Below are 25458 nucleotides of genomic sequence, written 5' to 3'. Positions count from 1 at the left end.
CACTGCAGTTATTCAATCTTCACAAACAAAATGCCTAAAACCAGCCCTATTAGGCTTTTATAAAAACAAGCACTGGAGAGCAAAGAGGACATTTATTGACTTTAATGGGATGAACTGATCAACCATATCTAATAGAAATCATTGCCCTTGGCTAAAGCTGGCGTGGAATTGAATTACACATGGAACACAATGCTTTTACTGCTTCTTAGAAAACTGTAATTCAATCTGTTCAGAACAGAGAAGAAACAGATAAAGTCTGAATTAAAAACATTGGTAAAAGTTTTGGTTGAAGCCCATATGTAAAATTCAAATGTGAAACTGCAGGTAAAGGGATCTTATGTGTCTTGGAAAATGTTAAATCCAAGCACCAGTCTGAGGTACAAGAGGCGGTCTGTCTTTAAAATGTATCCTTCAAATAAACAAACGCACCCAAAGCTTTTAAAGTTTACATCAGGTTCTTTCTTGAGATAAACTATGGGATTTATAGAAAAGGTAAGTGGCCATGTCACGCACCACTAGTGGATTTATTTTTAAACCTGTATACTGCCGTGTGACTGTTCCCCTCCCGTCAAGTCAGGAGCAGATGCAAAAGTTTTGGGGATTATGAGCTCTGCAAATGAAAAAAAACGCGATCATGCCAAGTCAACATCAAACTGGAGAGAAAGTGTTCAATTATAAAATATCACGTGGGGGAGAGAGAGAGAGAGAGAGAGAGAGAGGGGAGCGTTTTAAAAGCTCGCTTTTTTATATGGTTTCCGTTGGAGAAGGCGAGTCTTATAGTTCCCTCAGAATGGGCAGGCGTCCCTCAGATGCGTCTGGACAACCACAGCACCGGGTCATGGAGAGGTATCCCTAGCTTTTCCAAGTACGGAGGGATTTGCCTTTCAGTGGCACGGCTTTAAATCGCTTTAGTAACGGGGACATATTCAAAACTACATTTATCTTTTTCATTATCCTTACGAGGAATGTTTTAGGTAGTTGTTTTAATTGGGTAGATCGTTGCGCTCTGAACAATGCGCGCCGGTGACGCAGGGAGGAATTCGCTCTGAAGCGTTTATCGCTCGGCACCTGCTCCTGCTGCACATCAGACTATAATGTTTTTTATCTTAATGCGGCACAGACATAGGTCTGTCTGCTGTAGGAGTAATAATGTCACCTATTCCCTCCTGGCAGTCCTAACCTGTATTTCTCGCTGTGCGTAAATGTATTGCAACTTTACGCACCAGCACCAAACCTGTCCAAACTCTCTTGTTTGTCTTCCCTCCTCTCCAGCCCATGCACGCGGAGGTCTCTGCTGTAGTGTCAGCGGAGAACGCTCTCTTGTCCGGGTGGTATCGGCGGGATCCTCACTCCAGTGCACCGGCTCAGACCACCAGCTCCCGGAGGGGGCTGTGAGAGCGCCGGACCAGCGCGGGATTCCTTCCCGTGTACTCACCCGCAGAGAAGATGAACATCCAGGTTCTGCCAGAACACAAGCTCTCGTCGGTGGCCCCGCTGAAACAGTGCAATGTGGAGAAAAAAGAGGTAGAACTGATCCTGGTGAAGGACCAGAATGGCGTCCAGTACACCAGCTCCTCCATCATTCCCACCCCCGGCCACCTCGCGGGTCACCCCGGATCCAACTCCGACGAGGACGAGCGAGAAACCTGGGGCAAGAAAATTGACTTTCTGCTGTCGGTCATTGGCTTCGCGGTGGACCTGGCTAACGTTTGGAGATTTCCTTACTTGTGCTACAAAAATGGAGGAGGTGAGTTAACCATGTTTTATTCTGCGCGTAAACAGATGCTTAAACATTTTGGAGGTCACCAATCACATCATGACGCGAGCTGACACGTTCAGGCTCTAAACCCTTGTAGCAAAATGTGCCAAGGAATTTTTTACTTTTACTTTAAAATGTCTAAAATGAGTTTAAACTGTTCATAGATATCATATATAATTTATTTCACCAGGTAAACGTCCCAGTGAGATTGAACTAAGTAACCAAATTCACACTGAGGCTTCAGCATTCTGTGATCGAGTAATCTTTTGTCATTTTGCTGTATAGTTGTTGTGATTTTGGTTCCTTTAATCTCATTTAATCAGCTTTCAATACTCTCAGGTCTATATATGAGAAGATATATGTCGCTTTTTATGAAGGGAATAGTTTACATCTCTTTATCAAAGCATGCACATGAAAAAAGATCACGTGTAAAACATCTACCTACTCCAAACTGCACCATGTGAGACTGACAGATAAAAAATGTCAAAAAAAAAGGGTTTGTCACAGAATACATTGTTTTAATATCCTGCAAGATTTCTTTGTAAAATGTAAGTGAGTATGGAAATACAGGTGTCATATTCTGCAGGTTTGGTTACAACATAACCACCATTAGAACTATAGGAAACTGAAGGTTCCCTGCAGTGAGTGGGGGGAAACAGTGGTGTTTAATTGTGTTTAATTGCTTAATGGCTCATTAGAAAGCTTAGAATGAAGAAAAGGTCTCATGCAGATGTGGCTCTTAAACGGACTCCTACTGTTTCACATGGTCAGACGCATCAAGTGAAGTTACCTCTCGACGTGTAAATCATTTAGATTCTAATCTTAATATCAGATTTTAAATATACAGCGAGGTTCATTTGCCAGAACTATCTGAAAACCTGAGAACAAGTCTTACTCTTTAAGTCTGAATACAAGAGCGGGACAGGTTGCACTGTTTTCAAGCCCATTGACCAGTGAAGCTTCACTGTAGTAAGAGAGCGAGAGGAAAATAGGTGTGCGTGGTTGAGCCAACAAAGGATGGTGTCCAACCGTGTTGTTTTACCTTCAGTACTCATGACAACAGAGTGGTCACTAGAAGGTGCACTGCTCTGTCCTCTGTTTGCCGACGTGTCCATTCAGAAGAAAAAAAAATCAACACGTTGTGCGCGGTGCCCCAAAGGATCAGCTCCTCTGCCGTCCCTGTCAATCATATTGACCCTCAGCGAAATGTATTCATTACAGTAGATAATGTGTCATTTGTGATGGACAATGTCGAGAACAATTCAATTACAGGGAGGTCATTTCCTCGCTGGTGGATGTGCCACTGAGGCGAAGTGGGAAAATAGCTGTGAGCCTTCCTGCTCGTATGTTAGTATGTTGTTACGTGGCCTTTTTCCGAGAATGTCAATCCCCTCTCCAACTTTTCTCTTTGGTAATTTGTTTTATCTCGCACTTATTTCCATATGAATATTGAAACATCTGTTACCGTGAGCTAAATGTAAGTCACACCAGAGATGAATGAGCAGAAAAATACTCAAAATGTAACATGTAATTCCCTCTTTCTTTCTCCAGGTGCCTTTTTGATCCCCTACATTCTTTTCCTGGTCATAGCGGGGATGCCATTGTTCTATATGGAACTTGCTCTGGGCCAGTATAACAGGGAGGGGGCAGCTACGGTTTGGAAAATATGCCCCATCTTTAAAGGTGAACTGTAACACAAACACACACTCACCTATGTGAAGCTGCACGTGTATGAACCTGTGTCTCTCTAACCGCATAAAGTACTTACCCTGCTCTGTCCTGCCCTTTCTTTCTTTACCTCCTCTTTCTTTTCATCCCTTTGATGATGTCCTCTCCCCTCACAGACGTATAAGTGTCTCTCATCACCTCTCTGCATTTCTATATGTTCATTTTTCTTGTAATTGCAACATCATAGATTTCCGCTGAGTGAAAACAAACCAGGACAGAAACACACGCCTACATTTCAAATCAAACATGTTCCTTATTACAGGGAAAAGGTTGCAGCACATTTACTATAAAGTTCAAAAATAAACTCACTATTTTTGTGATTTGTGATAGAAGGAGCTCTAATAACATGTATCTGGATAAGAGTAAATCCGACCTGACCTTTACACACTGCAGCCTCTTATTCAATCACTTCTTATTTAATACTGTCAGTCAGATAACCACCGTTGTCTGCACTATTGAATCAGCACCAGTCGTTCTTTTTGTTGGCGCCAGCGCTGAGGAGGGTTTGTTATTTTCCTGCCGAGGAATGAGTGGGTGATGGCTCCATGGACCTCTCTGTTTTCATGTGAGGATGTCACATTCCAGAGGAGACAGAATGACTTGGGATACGATAAAATAAAAAAGAAGTGCAATTCAATGGAAATTCTACATTAAGCCCAAGTAGATGTGTATGCATATTAAGTAGTTTGTGTTTATCAGCATATACCCTTCACCGCACAGAGGGAGTTATACACTGTACGTACCTTATGGTGATGGTGCATGAAAATGACTCTTTATCCAATCAACTCTAAGAGGCCGTTTGTCGGGGGACCTTTCACCAGGCTGATGTTCTGAAAACAGTGGTTTCCCTAAACTGACACAAATTAGACCACGGACCCTCATTTGACAAGATATTTGCTTTTTACAAGAAGTAACCAGGACCAAAATAGTCATGCATTGTGTCACTCCTCAAGGAGATTGAGAACCCCTGCTGTAAAACACTGTAAAGACAGTGGTGTGGTACAGATACGTGTACTGTCGGTGTGTAACTTGCCTAAGGTCATGTTTGTATGCACAGCACAGTGTTAGAGTAAACCATCATCTCGTCCTCCCTGTCTTCTCCAGGTGTGGGCTACACTGTGATCCTCATCGCCCTGTACGTCGGCTTCTACTACAACGTCATCATCGCCTGGTCCCTGTACTACCTGTACTCCTCCATGACCAGCGAGCTGCCGTGGCTCAGATGTGACAACAGCTGGAACAGTCCGAACTGCACGGACCCCAAAGCTATAAATGCATCCCTCCTCGGCAATGGAACATCTTACGCCAAGTACAAGATCACCCCGGCTGCGGAGTACTACGAGTAAGTGATCTCAGATAAGTCAGAGCATAATGTTCCCTTGTGTCAGGACAATGGCAGAAAGGTGTTCATTTTGTAGGTCTTAGTGATAATGTTTTGCTAGATTGTGTTGTACAGGGAATTTCATAATAGGTTGTACACTACCACACATTTTAAAGAATATATTTGAAACCTCCTCTACACAAAGCAAACTTAACTTAACAACTACAGCTGACTAACGCCCTACACACCAAAATCATCTCATACATTAATGCTGTGTATTTGAATAACCAGTTGATGTGTCAGACCTCATTAAGTGTCACAGACTTTCAGCATTGACAACATCTGAAGTGTGTGTAGCAGTTAAGTTGTGTGTGGTTGTCTTAAACTAGCTGACTAAAGCTGCTTTCTGCGTTGTGCATGTGAGAAAGTCAAACTCCGTAGCAAATTCTCTACTTATCGTAGCTTTAGGCTTTAATGTATAATTGACATTTCAGGGTTTATGAGAAGTTACGTGCTAGAAGTATTTCTTTACAAACAACAGCAGGACTGTGTGACTGTAGAACTTGGATAGAAACATGGATAGATTTACTCACAAATTGTTATTTTTCCGTTTTTCTCTGAGTCTTTGGTTTAAACAAGCAGGATGTACTGATTAAATACAAGAATTTAACCCAGGATGAACTGACACCAGATCCATAATTGCACTAATGACTTAATGACTTAAGCCAAATATGGCCATTATCTTGTCAGAGTCCCATGAATGAAACTGCTTCAGAAAGTTGTTTTACGCATTAGGTATTTTCAAGTGAAACACTTTGGTTTCACCATCAAAGTTATTTGATGGGGGAAACGTCATTATTTGACATCTGAGACTGACTCGCAATTGGTTGAGCGTGTGTATCAACGGGTTCTTGAAATCCCCCAATCGCTACTGCAAAGGCTACGGCTCCAGATGTGCAAGACAGTGGGAAGAAGTGGAGACGTGTCATCCATCTTCATTGTAGACATTTCAAATCCGTATCACAGTTAAAAATCGTTCTTTCTGTTATTTACTGTTGACACATACTGTGTGCGACTGTTGCCAGGCATAAAAAATACTGTGTAAAATGACAGTTATAAATCACTGCATTCATAAGGCCTCAGCAGATGGTCTGTCTGTCCAGGACTCAAGACGGGAAAACGCGTCTCCAACAAGTAAGACGGTCTGTCTCTCTTTCACTATGTCTGATGTCTCTCCAGAGCTGAGAAACACTCAGAGCGGGTCGTGTTTTATTTGGATATCAATATCCTGAAGTAAACTATTTCAACTCACTTTTGTTCCCTTCACATTTGACTTTCCTCAAGAAAAGATTCAATCTTGTTGGCATGTGACGTCGTGGGTGGATAAACAGCGGAACTGGATTAGAATCGGATACTCAGGTTGCATACACAACCGCTCGACACACAAAAAGCCCTCAGGAACACGCAAACTGCGTATGTGTCCAGACGTACAATCCGAAGGGACCGAAGGATCCGCGAAACTCCTCTTTAGCATTCGCCTTATCTTTGGCTGATAGTAAATTCAAAGCTACAGGGTCTTCTGGGAGACAGATAGCAGCGTGAAGACATCAGTTTATTTGGAGAACGAAATTTAGAGTCCGTACATGACCCAGAGGCCTTGTGTGGTGTTGTAATTCCCAGAGGCCTCCTTGTACATCTGATCGTATTGATATTGCGCTGCCAGTAAATGTTCACTTTAACATCATTCCAGGTCCCTTTGGCCCTGTTACTCTAAACACATTTACTCTTTTCGTCACTCCATGAGCTGGTGTGCTGCTTTTCCTAACACACAGGGCTGCCATTGGCTGGCCTTTGTATACTTGAGGCTGACGCAGTGTTTTAATGTTGGTTACAGGATGAGAAACGGAGTAAGCAGGACAAAAAATGAAATAAATGAAAAGCATCATAGGTCAAAACACAGCTGAGAGGTTTGATTTCATTTCCTCCTAATTTATCTAATTAATTACAAAATGATCTGACGTTGTTGTTTTAAAAGTAATTATTTCAGCAAATAAGTCAAATTGCATGTGAGGCTTAGGTGAAATCAATCTCCTCAAGTGTCTGTGTAATTAGATCTCTTTGTTTAAATGAGGGCTATTCATCAAGTCTGGTTATCCCTGACATGAAATCACATGTGGCTGCTTCAGGGTTGTTCTGAAGAGAATGGAGGTTGATGTGTGGGGTTGGTGTTCTTGTCACTGTCAATTTTTCAGTTTGAACGTTAGTTTTTTTTTAACTTTCTGTAAAATTACGACAGTTTTTTTTTTAAATTTTCGTTTATTTCTCAGAGAACAATTCATGGATCTCTAATGAAAAAAAGGCAGATTTAGGGGACTGATATTGGGGCCGGCTGGGGCTCAGGAGGGAGAGCAGTTCGTCCACAGAAGACCTGCGATTCTTGAGCAAGCTACTGAACCCCAAATTGCCCCTGACGTCATCAAGACAAGAAAAGTGCTATATAACTACAGACCATTTACCTTGATATTTAAGAGTGTGTGCAATTTGGTGCAGCTCCAAATTAAAATCCGGATTTGTAGTGAATTTGAATGTGGTTCCATTCTAGTTAGAAAGGTTTTGGGGGAGCTGGTTTCCAAAAGTGTTGGACTTTCCGTCCCGCAGCTTAACCATGAAAGCTCAGTTTCAACAGCTTCATGATTTGTATGCCTTCAAGCTATGAGGCAGCCTCATTCTGTACAGTTAATTGACTTGATGCTGTGATTTGAGAGTTTAACATCTTGGAGGTTTCTTTTGAGGCTGCACGAGGTACAAAATTAATTGCAGAGAAATGCCCAGATCTTTTGTTTCCAGGTCAGTTTTTTTGGCCGCCGTCACTGAGCCCCTTCCACTCCACATCTTCCAAATAAGCCATGTCACATGAATTAAATTTCACTTCCATATCACCTTCATCGAGTCCGCTCATATGGAGTTTTCAGTCTGTGTTATCATTGAATTATTGTTAAAGTCCTGCATGTGATGCCTAAATCAGCCCAGCTTGCTGTTCTCAGCTACAATAATGTTGACGGTATTCATTATTCAGTGCTAAAAAAAGAATTAACTTGTTTCAGAGAACCTTTGGAAAATATATTGGAGGATGAAATCAGGTTATGAAGTTGTAGAAGTGACAGACGTGGATATTTTGGATCAGCTCATTCGATTTTTGACAGATCAGTATTTGGGAATCTCCCTTTATTGTGGGTTATCAATCAATATTTCTGTAGTTCCACTCAGCTCTACAGAGTGTTTAGCATCTTTCAACTAACTCCCTAATTTTTCGGGCCTGCAAAATACTTTTGGGATTTCAGGAACCACTGAAAACAGCTTCCACTGTACACTGTGCACCAAATGGTAGACAGGCACCTTTAACAAACATAAACTCTGCTTTTGGCCTTTGACTAAAATCTAATCAGTTCGTCTTTGACTCCAAGTGAATGTTTGTTCCAAATGTGGAGAAATTCCTAAGGCATTCCTGAGATAACGTGTTCGAGAGGTTTTGACCTTTGAACATCAAATTATAATCACTTTATTTTCATCAAAGCGTTCCTGAGATATCATGTTATCATGTGTGATAAGTGGCATTGGCCTGAAAGACAACTCAAAATGTTTATGGACATGGTCACTGTAAGAACTTAAGGAGGTAATTATATGACACCGCTTCCTCTAAGTGACTTGAAAAACATAAATAAACAGCCAGAACCATTTCCATGAAATTTTGAATAGGGTTGGCCTGAGGAAGAACCGTTTGGAAATTACATTTTGGAGCGGATCTAAAAAAATAAGCAAATTCAGGAATTGAAGCGTTTCCCACAGAATTAGTTAAACCTTAGTCACATGCACGGAAGTGACTCTCACAGATTCTGAGTGACAGGTAAAGAGCAAAAGACAAGTTCTTGCATAAGAGAGAAAACTGCATCGTATGCCACTTGCAAGTACGCGTTAAAACTGAAACTATGAGCTCTGACAATCTGTGTGGATGGTAAAAACTTTATGGAAGATAGCAGGAATATGCGAGTGAGCATGTGCTACACACAGCTATACAATGCAGCAAACAGAGCAAAGCGCCAAGTTAGAAATCTATTTATTATTTATTATTCTAAATATTATACCTAATATTTATTATTATGAGAAGTTACAAATTTACAGATAATTAGACAAATTAGCCGAGTCTTCCTGCTTTTAAGGCTCAATTCTATTCTGAAGGTAACTCGTTAGCTGTAACATGGACTTAATCATAATAATACAGTCCTGTATTAAGAACTGTTCTGTATTATGAGCCCAGAGCACAACATCTTTGGTGTAAAATAAAGTTAGATGAAAATAAAAGTTGGTAATGCTTTAGATTACATCCCACTACATACAGGGTGAATACACCAGAGTTACAGTGTAATGTACACTGTACTGTTTGTACCAGAACATATAACTACATTATTAGAAGAATATCACACAGAACTTACACATTAGCCATTTTTAACTTCTCTATCAGGACAGAGTACAGTTTGACCATAAACCTGACATTTCAGGAAAGATGGGAGTGATGACTACTGCCTTGTTTATTTCATTGCATGGGATCTTAATACCAACTAACAGGCAAACCACATTGATCCTTTCATAATTTTGCTGTGCTATAAATAACTAGTGCACATCTGTGTCTTAACTTTGGAAAAAAGGTCAGAAGTAAAGGTTTATCTGTAATAAGGTCATTTTAAAATAAAATCGCATGAGATGAATTAAGTGATGCAGACATCACTTATCCATCTTCGCTGAAAGGTCGAGTTTAATGCCCGTAGAGGAACCATGGTACCATGTAATTAAATAACTATGGTATGATTTCTCTCCAACTTACTCCCAAACATCTGGATCTTAGCTCAGCAGCTCATAAAAACCCTAACAATAAAATACTATTAGGTTCCCAGTATATATAAAATAACTACAGTTCTTTTTAAGATCCCAAACCGTTACCCCTCCTTATTCCACACATGTACGTGCACGCAACTACAGCTATAATCTAAAGCCGACTAGAACTTTCCATTATACAGTTTGTGTTAGAGTGCAAGAGGTGAAGGAAGAGAAGTGTTTACTCAGTTGGCTTCGCTCCCTCACGCTGTGCCTTGGCATCGCCGCTGTGTGCTCAAAGCTAGCAGCAAGAAAGAGGATTTATTATCCCCTACAGAGCCCAACCCCAAGCAAGATCTGCCTTGAAGTGCCCTATTGTTGTCCGTCCGTCCATACACACTATACTCGCTGATTATTTTTCAAGCGCAATAGTCCACCTGGAATATATGGTTCACTTCACGATTTTACGATTCATATATTATTTTCGAGCAATATCATGTCACTCTTTTTCCTGAGGTTTTTAACAATTCACAGGTCCGGAGCTTACATATGATTGACTTTGACACTGACTTTCTCCTGTCAAGTAAAATCATTGACTTACTAATAATAGATCAAGTCCCTGGAGGCTGAACAATATCCAGAGAGGCTGATAAAATAAACATACATGTACAAGGGAGTGGAACTTCAGCAGGTTTGATTATTGGCCATGCTGCGTGCTCAATATATTTAGTGCGTCAAGCTCAGCATGTGTCCTGTATTGTCAAAGTCATTTCACAGACTTCCTCTGGGCTGCACAGTCTTCACAGAAGCTATCTGTCTTTGAAGTATACAGTATAAACAGATGGGGCTTTTTTCATGCACTTCAAAGAGGGGATTTGAACTTTTCATGTATACACCTTTTTTACAGTGCAAACATTTATGACTGGAACATTTTTTATTCCTCCACTCGTGTTCAGTGACTAGTCACTGTCTTCACATGGACCGTGGCTCCATGGATACATACTGTCATTGTATTAATCCGACAGGAAACAAGAAAGCATCATGTACATGTGATGCTGCTGTTGTGTCAGACTGTGTTCAACAGTAACGCAGCAAAATCGTATCTTTTGTAACTGTCCTAAGGAAACAAACATTACAGAATGACCTGCACAGTCATTTCGCTTGTGGAAATTTAGACAACAGTCGTCGTCAAGAAACTGGCGTCATTAAACACTAACTGTGACTATATCAACATCTTTGATGAAAGAATACAAGACTAAATTAAAAACTTTAACAAAATCTCTCCACATTTTCCTTGATGAGACAAAAATTCTAAATGTCTTTCCTTGAATGTCGTTCTTGTGATCCTGAAGCACAACCATGAACGCACTTGATTGGACCAAGCTAAGCACTAAAAGGCTGCGGCTGGTTATGATCAGATAACATAAAGTGAGGGTTAAGGAACATGACGACAACAAGGCTGGTTGACATTTGCACCAACATCAAACATGATGCAGCTGAGAGAAAAAACCGAGTGTATAGTTTGGAGAGAAGCCCCGAGGCTCCGAAATCAGTGGGAAAAACCACAAACCTGAAGAGACACCTGAGGACGCACCACACAGAACGTGAGGTACCCTGACTATAAGATGATATATAACACTATGTTTCATTAAGAGCACTAGTATATACAGTGGTGACATTATAAATTAGCATCTCTCAACTCAGGGATAGTGTTTCACTGCAGATAGAGATTTAGTCTTAATGAAAGTCAGTTGCTTTAGCCGTTTTCAAATACACCGGAGCCTGGACCGTCACCACATGACAGGACGACACATTGGCTGCAGCTCATAACATCAGTGACCAGAACAATTGCATGTAACGTGTGAACTTTGCTCTTACTACAGTATTGTACCCTGAAGTTGTGCGATACAGCGCTTCCTTCCCACTCCTCAGAGCAGAAACTTAAAGAATGAGCTTGCAGCTAGAGTCAATTGTTGGCCAGGGGAGGAAGAGACACCATTTGTCTCCCCTTGTTTCATTATGTCATAATAAAACACTTGAACTTTTGAACTCCCACACTGATCTGACATTTAGTGTTTTGCTCGAGGATGGCCGATAATAGCAAAACAGTCCCGGAGGTCATTATTGACAGTTTTAAAGCATCCGTTTGTGGCGGGGCAGAGATGAGAAAGAGAAGGTTAAGGCACTTTAAAAACCAGACAACAGAGCTTTTACCCGGATACTTTCACGCTAACCTGCATAACTGCTGAATAACTTTTAAATGCGTTTGTTGTCGGTGTTTAACTGAGGTGACATGATGTAACGCAGATCTTCACCTCAGGCCTTATATTGTGGGCTGTTTGGTTTAGACTCTCCCAGCTGCTGTAACCCCCTGGGTGGGCCTGTTCTACAAAAACACCTCTGAACATTAAGATGTGGCCGAAATAAATAACATAAGATAACATTTTGTCCCTCTTATCATATTTAAACTCATTGATGTGTTGCTGAGGCACAATATCAGTGTTTATTATATTCCTATGGATCATGGTGCATATTTTTGTCATCTATTAACAATACGACGCTGTTGTTTCATCACATATCACCTAAAATAATATTAAATATACTATTGTCAGATGAAAATGAGTTTGCAGTATATATCAAAACCAAAGACAACCTTTTAGATGTCATGATCCCTTTTTCTTCATTTTGTCTGTGTGTTTCGTGCAGACGGGGTGTGCTGCATCTCCATCAGAGTAGGGGCATCCAGGACCTGGGCATGCCTCGCTGGGAGTTGACCCTGTGTCTGGTTGTGGTGGTCTTCATCCTCTACTTCAGCCTGTGGAAAGGTGTCAAGTCCTCAGGGAAGGTAGGGGCCCGGATCACCACTCAATACAAATAACCGTTGCTTTCTCAACATTTGATCTTCTTTTAGTTTACAAAAAAAGAACCTTGACACAAATATCTGTAGATGAATTTGTAGCAAATACTCTCACAGGCATCAGTATAAATTGATGGTACTGGGTCAAAAGGCAGTGATAAACATTGTGAGGGCTGGACTCTCACATTCAGCCTTTTATTTAATGCTATATAACCTACTGTAGTTACTCTCATTGGCCATCATTTAAAGACAAATTAGCCTCTGGTGTCAACGGCCAATATTTTGGGGTCTCTGGTGTACACAGGGAATATCTGGGCCAAGACTTTCATTTGATTGGTCAAACTAGAAACAGAAACCAGAAGGCGCCAAAATCTTGTCCGTCGCCTACAGATTCTGTATATTTACATTCAGAATCGGTTTATAGAGATAACTTTCATGCAAGCAACAAACTGTAGCAAATATACTGATTTGTTGCTGTCATAGTGTTTATCAAACTCACTGCACATGTTGTGCATGTTTAGCATATAATCTCTAGACAGTTTTTTCTTATTTCTCAATATTTATTTAATGATAGAAAGAATCAAAGAAAAAAAGGGACAATATGATGTATTTTTGCCCTTTCCCCTGTTTGTCCTGTGTTTGTGTTCAGGTGGTCTACATAACAGCCACTATGCCCTACGTGGTCCTTTTTGTGTTGCTGATCCGAGGCGTAACTCTCCCAGGGTCCATGGACGGCATCAGGGCTTACCTACACATCGACTTCAAGCGGCTCAACAATCTGGAGGTCAGAGGATTTACCCTTAAGGGGACTATTAAAAGAATTATCTTATTTTATCTGAACTCATCCATGAGTGTTGGAGATAAGAGACAAGGTTGACACAGGAATGATTGTTGCTTTGAGTGTGAAATCCCAGGTTTTATAGCAGTTTGGTGTTATTTGTTTATATCTGGATGGTTTCATGTTAGCCTTTGGGTTTATCTGCCCATTCATCTTACTCTCTAAATGAATAACATGCACGCCAGAGGCTATGTAGATTTAGAGAGCCGTCTGTCTGTCTCACTGTAATTAAGAGGGTGGAGTATCTCCAGCTCTCAGGGTTAAAGGCTGGATACTCAGCGGTGCCTCCAATGCTGAATGTTTGTAAATGAATGAATGTAGTCTTTACACGCGTACGTAAGATACAATCTTCCAGTAACTGATACTGATATACATGTGTTGGGGTTGACAAGAAGTTCACATTTTGCTGAATATTTGTGGCACTAGACGTAGTTGTTTCTTCCGGCATGGAGGTTATGTTTTCACCCCTGTTGACTTGTTTATAAGCAACAGGGGTTGCTATGAAAGTCTGGATCAGGGACACAAATTTGCTGTGGATCCGGATCAGGGGAAGAACCCAAGATTTCAACATTGCATTTTTCAACATTTCAGTGAATACTTTATCGATCTTGGCTAAACATAATCATCTGACACATTTAGGGGAAATGATATCTCTAAGTGTGTGAGATTTGGTGCAGTTTGATTTAATTTAGGGGGACTATTGGGCCTTGGTGGTGATATACACTGTCTGAGTGCCATTCCAGTATTATAATTATATAATTACATACTTCAATTACCTGCCTAAAATGTACAGGAGAATAAAGGATTCAGTTTTCCACATATTGGTCATAATGCACCATTTGAATAATAAAATAAGTTAAATAATGAGAGTTAGCATTTATAGGCTCTTCAAAACAGTGCTTTGAATATTCTTTAGCAATCCAATATTCTTCCTATTTGTCTTTTATTTTGCTGTATAGGTATGGATCGATGCCGCCACCCAGATCTTCTACTCTCTCGGAGCAGGATTCGGTGTGCTCATTGCTTTTGCCAGTTATAACAAATTTGACAACAACTGCTACAGGTAAGCGTTTGCAGTATATTTGCAAACCAAGCCAGCAGCCACATAGCATCCTGGTGATTTTAAGCAGTCGGCCGTTCCCGACATGTAACTGGATCACAGAGCGGTACAGGTGATGCTAATCTGTCCAGCTGACCCCAGTGACCAGGTGTTAACAGGAAAGATAAAGCACAGGCCAGGAAGGGTTGTCAGATTATAGCCCAGGGCTGTGCTGTACGTCCACTGATTTGTCTTAGTGCTCCTCTTCCTCACAAAAAGCAGATATGAGGCTGGCTCATGTTTTCCACATTAATGGGATGCAGAGGTGCTGTTAGTGACTGCCCATTGCCCGTAGCAGCAAAACTTTTTTACTATAGTTTCACGACATCGCTGCATCAGCTAATGCTGAAATGATTTTGTCTCTTAATAAAACATTGAATGGTTCAAGTAAATGATCCTCCAACGCGTGAAATATAATGAAAAGTGCCTGTGATGCTGCCGGAGGAATCAGATGCTGAGATCAGACCGGAGACCGGGGTTTAAGATAAGAGACGTCGTCTTTAATCGCAGTCCAAGTGATCGTACACAAAGAGTCAGTTTACATAAGAAACCAGAAACAGAAACAGACGATAGGGAGGTAAAAAGTCAAAATTGGCAGAGGAACAATAGAATTGGCAGATATAATGAACAGGGTTTACCAGGCAGGAAAAGCAGGGACAGGAAACTAACCCAGTAACAAGTGTGTAGTGGTGAATTGACCAAGAACCAGGAACTGAAAAGTGTTAGTCGGGAACAAAATAAGAGAGGAAATGGAATATGCAGAGTCTTAACTTAACAGATGTACCAACGCTGTATGAGGACAAGTGTAATAGAAAAGCACTTTGTAAATGTGTGTGTGACTGTGACTCATTACATAAGGCACTTTGATTGGTCGTCACATTACCATTAGAATTCAAAACTCAAATCTAAACTAAGTAAAAGGCCAGACCAGAATTGAACACAGATTTTATGTTCAAATACCCACACAGCTGGATGAAATCTATGAAAGCAAACTGCAGTAAATGAAAAGCAATGTGTCCTTTACACTCCATTCTTCCATCCATCCTCTAAACCTCTCTCCTTTGAGTTTTGCATGGGGTCTGAATCTCCTTCATATTGTACTCAGGGGAATCATACAGGGTGAAATTATGTAAGACCCTCAGAGCTCAAAAGAAGAAACTAATTCCATTTTTAACACTTGACTGAATAAATTGAAATACAATGTCTATAAGAATAAAAGACATAAAAACATAGTTATTTTAACCAGGTTAAGATATATGAAACATAAAAGCCTAAATGCCTCCTCCTGTACTCGATGTACACATATACTCCTGTGCTAGATCAACTAACTTTGATTAAAATGGGTTATTTAGAATTGTTTTTAAAGGAAAGTTTTGAGTATACAATGGACAAATGTCCTTCTTTTAATATACCCTGTTTTTCACATAGCTGGTTTTGAGGGAGCCACTGGCTCTGTGAATAAAAACAAAGGAAAACATATAAGAGCACAAGATCAGAGGGAAAATCAGAGGGAAGAGAATGTATCTGTGAGACGTTTCTGCTTCCTCGGCTCTGGAGGAGGCCGACAGCCACAGGTGTGAGGCCACAACAGCAGCACAGTAATTACTGATCGAACCACCAACTGGGCGCAGAGGTCAAAAGCGGCTCATTAACCTGAAAATCTCTCCTAAAACACAGTGTTGGGCTGAAGACTCATGGGAACCTTAAAAAACATTAAGCAACACTGATTTTAGCAGTGATTCAACAATGTTAGTAACACACACGCTGCCATGTTCTGTTAAAAATTAAGTCAGCGAATCCTAACTCAAGCTACAACTTTTTTTCTAGGGATGCTCTCTTGACCAGCACTGTGAACTGCATCACCAGTTTCTTCTCAGGGTTCGCCATCTTCTCCGTGCTGGGATACATGGCTTACAAACATGGGGTGAAAATAGAAGATGTGGCAACAGAGGGTGAGCAGGTTTTTATTCAGTTTAATATTCGCTTTGTAAAAGCATCTATTAGTCTGGGGATGTCATAACTTTTGTTTGTGTGTGTGTGTATATGTGTTTGTGTGTGTGTGTGCACTTACAGGGGCAGGATTGGTGTTCATCATCTACCCTGAGGCGATCTCTACACTCCCTGGCTCAACATTTTGGGCTATCGTGTTCTTCATCATGTTACTGACGCTGGGCATCGACAGCTCGGTGAGTCTCAACAAACACTTTGTCTGCAGATCATATCGTTTTAACCACACGTGGGATGGAAGTGTATATGTCAAGAAAACTTTCAGGTTGGTGATGATATCCATGCATAGTATTGTTGAGGAGTACTGTTGGGAAACTGCAACCTCCCTGTGCTAGTTCAAATCTGAGAGATAGCACATGTTTTTTCTGGAAAGTACCAGTTTGCTTTAAAAAAGTCAGATTACCGTGACTTTTGTTTAATCTGCCATGACATGGAAATAATATAGTAGAGAACACAGTAAAATGTTGTTTAACATTTCCCTCCTTGAAGAAGCTTTTCTTAATTTATATCAGATTTTGCTCACAGTCTGACTGATGTTAAACTAGACTGTTGAGTGCTATTAACATAAATAAACCTGCAGCCTTATGACTTGATTACTTAATACGTTTTATTTAACACAATTATACCAGTGAAGTAGAACCAAAGACACATTTCCAACCCTTGCTGGATGAAAAAGTTTTACTCAATTCGTCAAAATTGAAATTCTATCAACCTGTTTTAATGGACACATGATGTTGTAAATGCAATATTGAATTAACATTCATTAGATGTTAAAAGGTTAGATTCGCCCATGCCAGTCTGATTGGAAAGACATCGTGGTACCCTGGCATTGGTGCAGTGGTTAGCGTTGTCGCTGTGGGGGCCGGCCTCCTTACACTGTACAAAGATAAGGACAGTTTAGGTTTTCATTTTCATTGATTTCTCAGAGGGGATCGAGTGAATTTTAATGTGTTTTCATAAGGGGACTTTTGGGCCTGGGTGGAGGTATGAACTCAATAATTAAATTAGTGTTTCTGGAATACTATTTTTTTGATGATTGCATAACACAGAATACATACATTGGGACCACAGCTGTTTAGTTGACTATACAGTACTGAATGTATCTGCATACAAAAGCATACTTTCAAAGTGTTGATAATTATACTTGGATCTAGGAATAAGCATGAGTCGTCTCTCTCTCTCTCTCTCTCTGTGTGTGCGTCAGATGGGCGGTATGGAGGCGGTCATCACAGGCCTGGCGGACGACTTTAAGTTCCTCAAGAGAAACAGGAAAATCTTCACCTTTGCCACAGCCTTTGGAACCTTCCTGGTGGCCCTGCTCTGCGTTACTAATGTCAGTGTCATATTGTCACCATATATTTACAGACAATACTTGAATGAAGCACATGTCAAAGCCTCACGTCTAACATGACAAAGACTCATACACTCACTCAGCCATGATACTGTCCGTGTACAAATACCGAAAACAACTAAAAACCTGGCTGACAGAAATGCATGTTTCAAAATATATTGGATTTGAATGGTGTGTTAAATTTGAGAGATTGAGTTGATTTGCAATGTCAAAACAAGCTAAATCACAGATTCAAACCGATTCCGCCCTTTTCTGAAAGGAAAAACTAAAGTCCCTTGATGACGAAACTCTCAAAGAAATCATTTAGTTAGGTCACATGAGATCACACTTTAGAATGTTATTAGAGCTGTACAGAGGGAGCAAATCATTCGATTTCTCAAAGGTTGTCGTGCATTCACGTATCAGCAGTGATGAGAAATGCTGAACGGGACACAGACTCAGGCAGACAGAAAGACGTGATGTTTGTGAATCACATGGTTTCTCTTGAATCCAATAAATAATTCTTTGGGGGATAGTGAACGATGCCTTGTCCATGTTAATCCACTTACACAAGATAGCGATTGTTGATTCTCAGGATCCAAATCAAACGCCCAACAAAACCCCCTCGTTGTCATGTGACGCTCGTCTACGCTCCGACTTTCTCTCTTCAAAGTGCACTTCCATTCACCTCCCGATGAAAGGCAAGCAGATACAGAGAGGGTATTATGTTACCACTAGTGTTTATGTGACTGCACACAGGGGGCCACTCATCTCTAAGGGTGGAGGTTTATATACCACACGTGGCACACACACACACACACACACACACACACACACACACACACACACACACACACACACACACACACACACACACACACACACACACACACACACACACACACACACACACCTACGCTGAAATCCTCTCTGTTTCCTCTCCTCTCTACAGGGTGGGATCTACGTGCTGACTCTATTAGATAAGTATGCAGCAGGGACCTCCATACTGTTTGCTGTGTTGATTGAGGCCATTGGAGTGTCGTGGTTTTATGGTAAGTACGTAAATTATTTTCAAAAATTACTACATTTGTTTATCAACACTAAACATTTATAGATTTCTTCTAATGCCATTGCAACATGACAATGAATTTGACGAGTGAAAACTGAAACGTCTCTTCACTCACACATTCTCGAACTCTTGATATAATTTAAGTTAAGAAAAATACACTTTGAAACTTGTATGTGCAGATGATAGAAGAATGACTTGAAGGTGTAGATCATCATGTCAGTGCTGCTCTGCTTCTGCCTGCTGAGACCACATACTTGGCACAGAGAGCTTGGCGTGGCCTAAAATGTTGAGCGTGTATAACTTTTAACTCTGCAGTAACCTGTGCTGTGTAACATCTCTCTCCAGGTGTGGATCGCTTCAGCGAAGATATCGAGCGGATGATGGGCTTCAAGCCAGGTCTTTATTGGAGGCTCTGCTGGAAATTTGTCAGCCCAGCTTTTCTTCTGGTGAGAGGAGTCAAGAAAATGGATGTAGCTACATTCAGGGCTTGTGTCCTTGACAGGAATAATCTAATGTGTTGGAAATTCCAGCACAAATGCTTGCAAGATGTATGACGCCATCATTCATTGCATACAGAAGCTTATGCATCAGAGAACCTGGCCAGCATCAGAACTTTAATTGCATTGCAATCAGAATCAATAACAGCTCAAGTAAATAGATGTAATAGTTTTGTGGGCACACAGGAAAAGCCGTTTACACAGCGCCTCATATTCAATCATCTGCAGAGGTGCTTGTGGCCTGTTCCCAGAGGGAGGACAGAACAGAGAGGATAGATGGAACCTTCTCCGACTCCAGGCGACTTTATCACTGGCTGGATAAAGAGGAAGCACGTGGCTCGGTCTGCTGTCGTCCAGGGGTGGGAGTAAACAGCCATGTGCTTCCTTTAATACATACGGCTGCTGACAGCCTCTCCTGGACAAGAGAGGAATTTTCACAGCAATGAGGAGATCTCATTAAGATAATGTAAATTACAAAAATGAAAAAAATTAATTAGTATTGTTTAAAGATATAGCTTTTGATATATAGGAAAGACAGATCTTTTATGTCAAAAATTCTAATTTTTTTACAATCTCATTCGCAAAAAAGTTAAATAGAGCAATAAAAAAAAAAACTTTCTGTTTTTGTATTTTGTGCCATAGGAGATGTCTAGAGGAAACACATTCCCCATCCAACCAATTATATTCATCTCCTCATTTTCTCTTAGTCTAGATTGTCACATTTTACCTTTAATACCTCGTGTGCATACACCGTCAATGTGTATCAGGAGGTACAGGCGGGTCAAAACAATGTTCTACAGGTGTGAAGTCCAACCTTTTGGCCCCTACAAGCTCTGCTGCCTCCAGCACCCAACTAGACCACTGAGGTTTAAATGATTTTATTGATTAATTGACACTTTGTCTGTCTCGAAATTTCTAACTAACGGAGACTCAATGATCTGTCGCACTTTAGGTGGTATTTTCAACTAACATGGCCTTTGGTAGTCAGATGAAAAAGCCGGGTATACCGGTAAACTGACTCCTCCATGATACACGACTGCAAATGATGTTTCCGAGGGACAGAGCACAGGTAGCGCCGTCATGAATTAGTCCAGAACAGGTCAATCAGGTTACAGAAAGGGAGAGTGATTTATTACAGTGCACACAGACGAACTTTTAAAGAAATTACAGAGGGACCTTAATAAGGATTATCTGTTCTGATAAAGATATTTCAGTTCTTGACCTGGGTTCCGCTGTGTCTGTTTCTTCATTTCCCCTCAGCTTATCTCTGCCTCAGACTCCACATAATATTTAATGCCGCACTAATACTCTACTAATCTATGTTTCTCTTTCCCTCTCCTTTTCCTTTCACAGTTTGTGGTAATAGCCAGTGCTGTGACATCTTCGGGCCTAAAGTATGATGACTACACCTTCCCTTACTGGTCCAATGTAGTTGGCTGGGGTGTGGCCATGTCCTCCATGCTGTTTGTCCCCGTCTATGCTATTTATAAAATACTCAGCGTAAAAGGAACGTTAAAACAGGTCAGTATCCAATTAAGTTGTAAAAAATGTGTTTAACCTGCATTCTTATGCTTTTGAATGAATATTTCAAGATTCAAGTGTCAAGTGTACACTGGTACACAGTAAAAATAAAACTGGACATCACACACAGTGTAACTAGACATTACATAATAGTGTAATTGGAGGTAAACAGAACACTTGTGGCCAAAGGGCTTTTCAGTATGTTTGTGTTTCAAGCACAACTTGAAAACAACTGTCGGATTTGGAGGAAACTCTAATCTTGATGACACTGTGAGATTTCACTTTCAGATGAAATCATCACTTCAAAGCAGTCAGAGTTTATGTTTGTAATTATCCAAGAGAGCTGTTTTGAACCCTCAGCAGCTAACGAGTGGGTCACTCGACTGGAACAGGTCCGACATCCCATTGGCATTTCCCATTGTTACTCAGGCCTGAAGATTACCCACAGGTTAATCCTGAAAACTCCTAAACTCCTTAGCTTTGTTCTCTTCATGATGACCAGAATAAACTGCTCTGAGAATTCCTCACACGGTTCTGGAAAGAGATGGCATCTCTAAGCAGAGATAACCTCCATGAACTGTTTTACTAATGTATTTAAGAAGGCAAGCATTCGATTATTAAATAATAAAACAAAATTTTAAGTAGATACATTATCGGTGGAAAGTTATTACCGAATTTTTCTCGGTTTAATTTTTAATATTGGACTTCAGGTATGGGTCAGACAGTATGTTTCTATTATAATGTGAAGTAATAAAGGAAGACAGGCGGGCTAGCCAGGGGTTCGTCCTGCAGCAAGATAATAACTAAAACAGGGAGTACCAGGGTTTGACCTCAGAAGAAAAGAAGCAGACAGAGGCTTCACATGATGAAGAGCAGCAAGGTCTCCAGACTTAAACCTCAGGGAGCTGGTTTTTAATCAATTGGACAGAAGGTCGAACACATCAGTGTGAACCTCTGTTTAAAACCTTTTGTTGTGACGGGGTGAGCAGGTGGACCCAAATGCAGGAGACAAGTCCAGGTGAAAAGCTATACACAACCAATAATGAACACGGGGAACAAGACGAACTGACAAAGACAAAGGGAAGCACCAGAACTTATATACACAAGGGAGGCAGGGATAACCGAACACAGGTGAACCACATTCGGAACAGGAGCAGACGATCCCACAGGAAACAGGACAAAGACAGGAAGTTTAGCTAGAGAGAAACAAGGAGCAAAACTTCAAAATAAAACAGGAAACTGAACTCAGAATGAACAACCCAAACACAACCCACACTTCTAAACTAAACTTAACTCAAGGAAAACAAGGTCAGGACCAAAACAGTTTTTTTCAAAAGTTCATCATAACAAAGGCAGAATCATGAAACCCTTCTGAACAACTTTTGATTTCCAGAGAGCGTGTATGTTTGGCTGCTGTATGTGTCAAAAATGTTGATTATTTCAAATCCCATTTAATCTCCAAAATATTTGTTTGTGCATTGTTCTTATTACAGAAACAATTAGACATTAAACTAAGTCAATTTCAATAGAAACTTTTCTCTATAAAAATGTGGTTTACCTACTTTGACAGTAGTGTGTATGGACAGTTATTAAAGGGCCAGTTTATACATGCCTTGCAGATGGTAGCCATGTTGTGAGCTCAGGGTTGAGACTGATGTGTTGTTATTACTTGTTTTGCAGAGGATAGCATATTGTATCACTCCAGAACATGAACATCATTTGGTGGCTGAGGGAAATATACGGCAATTTACAGTAAGTATCTTTTCTGACTAACTTGAAGGAGCCTGCAATTAATCTGTATTTGAACACATGGAATTAGCAAATTGATTTGTGCACTATGACTTACTGTTGCTAATTTGTCAAAATGACCCCAGAATGGAGGGGCACCCGGTGGGGAAAATCTACTGTAAAAAACATGGGCAAAATGAAAGGAATAATACTTTTGGATGTACGCTTTTTAAAAGAAACATATAACGCTCATATTCAGGTTTATTATCTTAACTGGGGACATTGAAAAAAAAGTGTACATGCTTGAACATTCAGTAAACATAATTTTCCTCATATACTGGAAATATTGACCTCTGCTCCCACTGTTCCTGGCTTCGTTAGGGGGCGCACCAGACTAGCTGTGTGTTGTGCAAATTTGGTGCAGTGTGATGTCATGTGACATCACAATGATGCAAAGGTTTTGGCCAAACTACTTCAGGGGCTTCAGAAGCAGTGTTTTCTTTTGGGGGAGAGAAGCTACTTTTACTGCCTAGGGCTTTAGATAACACACCTTTATAACACACTGGAGTACTGAAAAAGTGAAAAAGCATAATATGTCTCCTTTAAAAGTGAAACAAAATGTGAGGAAACAACCTACTCCACTATATGACGTTGAGAAAATACCCCATCAGTGAGAAAGCAGAAAAAGCTACATTAAAACACATTTGACGACAACTCCCAACACTTTATTTTGTTTTCCAGCTCAAGCATTGGTTGGCCATCTGATGACGAATACCCAGAATTCCCTCGTCCATTGTCCCGTCTATTGTGCTACCAGTGGTCGGACACATGAGGAGAGCAGCAGTCTCCACTGTCTCGCAGCAGCCCCTCTCCTGTGCATCTACCACCCAAGGCATTCGTTGTCAACAGCGGCTTTAAGCACTTTGATTTCGGAGTCATGCCTGTTCATATTTCAACCATTCTACAACTTCGGCTCATAAGGGAGGGGCACCCGGTGGGGAAAATCTACTGTTATTCGCCCATGGACATTATTATGTTTTTTATACACAGTTTTAATTATTATAATACTATTTAATTTTGATATTTAGTGATGTGACTATAATCTCCTAGAAGGGATATAAACTAAAATAAAACCAAAACAATCCCTATTACTGAAGAGGAGACAAGCATATTTCAGTTTTCTTTTTCGGCCTGTGGTTATTTATTATTATAACATTATTATTATTGTCACTCTGTCGGTTGAGTGGCTTCTATGTGTCAGTGCCTTATCGAGCGAGACACTCCATGTTTCTTAAAGTCCGTACAGGAAGAAATAGAATAAACTGTGTTGACTCAGGAACCCACTAAATCCAACCACAGTTTGTGGAACGGCTCAGCTCGCCGGCTACCTGGTCCTTTGACATTCAAGTCAAAGAGCTGCAGGTCGACAGAGCATCAAGGTCGAGCTCCTTAGCGAAGAGAAACCAGGCCTGATATAATGCTTTTTGTCACATATTGTGTGTTACAGAAAAAGGGAATAATGCATGCATCACTCCAAAGCTTTAAAAAGAAAAAAAAGAGGCAGGCTTCATTCACCTCTTACGCTTTTTGAAAGGCCAGACTCACAACCAGAGCTTTATCTCAAAGAAAGACTGATCCTGATCAGTGCCTGGCTGCTCACTTAAGATGCAGGGAAAAAATTCAGCTAAACAAATGGCGTAACTGTTACAGTTTTGAATCGTTGTTGTGTTACAAACTTCCGTCTGTTCAGTGCTTCTGAGCTTTTTCTCCAGATGGCAAGAGAGTGAGAGAGTTTGTGTGTATTCAGATTTTGTTGTCAGCCATACAGTATTGCTGTTAGCGTTCAGTACATGGAGGAATACCTCTTTCACTGCACTGTTTTTAACTACTATGTTGAGTAGTGGATATACAATTCTTATGCTGTGTTCACACTAAACGCAAAGCCAATTTTTAAGGGTCAAGTGATGCGATTTTGACTACCTGAGGCCTGCCTACCAGTGGCCCATTCACTTGCTAGCTTGGTTCACTTTCTCCAGTGGGTTTCATTCTCAATGCTGATTGGCTTTTGCAACATTGCATCATTCAAGTTTTTCACTCGAGTTCAAATATTTCAACTCGAGCAATTCTGCATCTTTGCATCTCTCATATCACATCATTCGTGCTGTTTGTGTCGCCTGATGCGAGTGAAATTTGTGTCTATTCGCGTCTTTGCATTGGCTTGTCGTGAAAAAATTTGCTTGGCGTTTTGTGAACACACTATTATTCTGTCATCAACATATCTTGTGACGTTCTTTTTTAATAACCTTAGAAGTGCCATTATGTTTATTTAGGAATGTTTTTGATCATCTTTTTCTGTTTTCTCTTATTTTTTTTATTTATTCGAATGAAGTTGAATTTGAACCTTGAATCGTAACAGAACACCCTTACTGAAAGGAATAAAGCCACATCGAAAAAATATAATTTATGTGGAATATATAAGAAGATATAAAAAATATATAAATATATTCTTTTGTTATATCTAATCTTGTATTTATCAAATTGTTTATTACAAAGCGTGAATGTAAAGTATTTTAAACGTAAATGTCCCCAGTCATAACTTTGTGTTTGATGTATAGCTAAGATGGACTATTTAGAAAAAGAATATTATATTATAGTGTAATCCAGGGTTACATTGTCACATGCGGATGTGAACAAATACACCCTGTCTTTCCTGGGCTATGTTTACAAAAATACTGTGTACAATACCAATGTCCTGTGGAACGTGAGTGACAAATATCTATGAAGAAGTCTGAAGTATTCACACTATGATAATAAAGAATTTCTTCTACACACAAA

At 40.4% G+C, this 25458-nt stretch overlaps 1 protein-coding gene across 2 annotated transcripts; it reads left to right on the top strand.

The window, feature by feature from the left end:
• The first annotated feature begins 766 nt into the window (after window positions 1–766).
• slc6a2 (solute carrier family 6 member 2) lies at window positions 767–25458 on the top strand. 2 transcript variants are annotated; one of them, XM_035161454.2, is made up of 15 exons: window positions 767–846; window positions 1273–1747; window positions 3311–3442; window positions 4592–4829; window positions 12384–12522; window positions 13184–13318; window positions 14332–14435; window positions 16299–16423; window positions 16545–16657; window positions 17683–17811; window positions 18761–18860; window positions 19223–19323; window positions 20728–20895; window positions 22576–22647; window positions 23365–25458. In XM_035161454.2, the coding sequence occupies exons 2-15, from the start codon at window positions 1447–1449 to the stop codon at window positions 23386–23388; spliced, it is 1881 nt and encodes a 626-aa protein (XP_035017345.1). In that variant the 5' UTR covers window positions 767–846; window positions 1273–1446; the 3' UTR covers window positions 23389–25458. The 2 variants fall into 2 exon arrangements, with proteins under 2 accessions (XP_035017345.1, XP_035017354.1); XM_035161463.2 differs by having other exon boundaries at window positions 767–865.

This window comes from Hippoglossus stenolepis, chromosome 1 (assembly GCF_022539355.2).
Source record: "Hippoglossus stenolepis isolate QCI-W04-F060 chromosome 1, HSTE1.2, whole genome shotgun sequence".
Classification (NCBI taxonomy): domain Eukaryota; kingdom Metazoa; phylum Chordata; class Actinopteri; order Pleuronectiformes; family Pleuronectidae; genus Hippoglossus; species Hippoglossus stenolepis.
This window is presented reverse-complemented; position numbering and strand designations above follow the sequence as displayed.

Excerpts from the sequence above, each read along its gene's own strand:
- slc6a2 (XM_035161454.2), top strand. The coding sequence starts at position 1,447 with ATGAACATCCAGGTTCTGCCAGAACACAAGCTCTCGTCGGTGGCCCCG. Across the intron at positions 3,443-4,591 it reads AATATGCCCCATCTTTAAAG|GTGTGGGCTACACTGTGATC; the intron begins GTGAACTGTAAC and ends TGTCTTCTCCAG. Across the intron at positions 17,812-18,760 it reads CCCTGCTCTGCGTTACTAAT|GGTGGGATCTACGTGCTGAC; the intron begins GTCAGTGTCATA and ends TCCTCTCTACAG.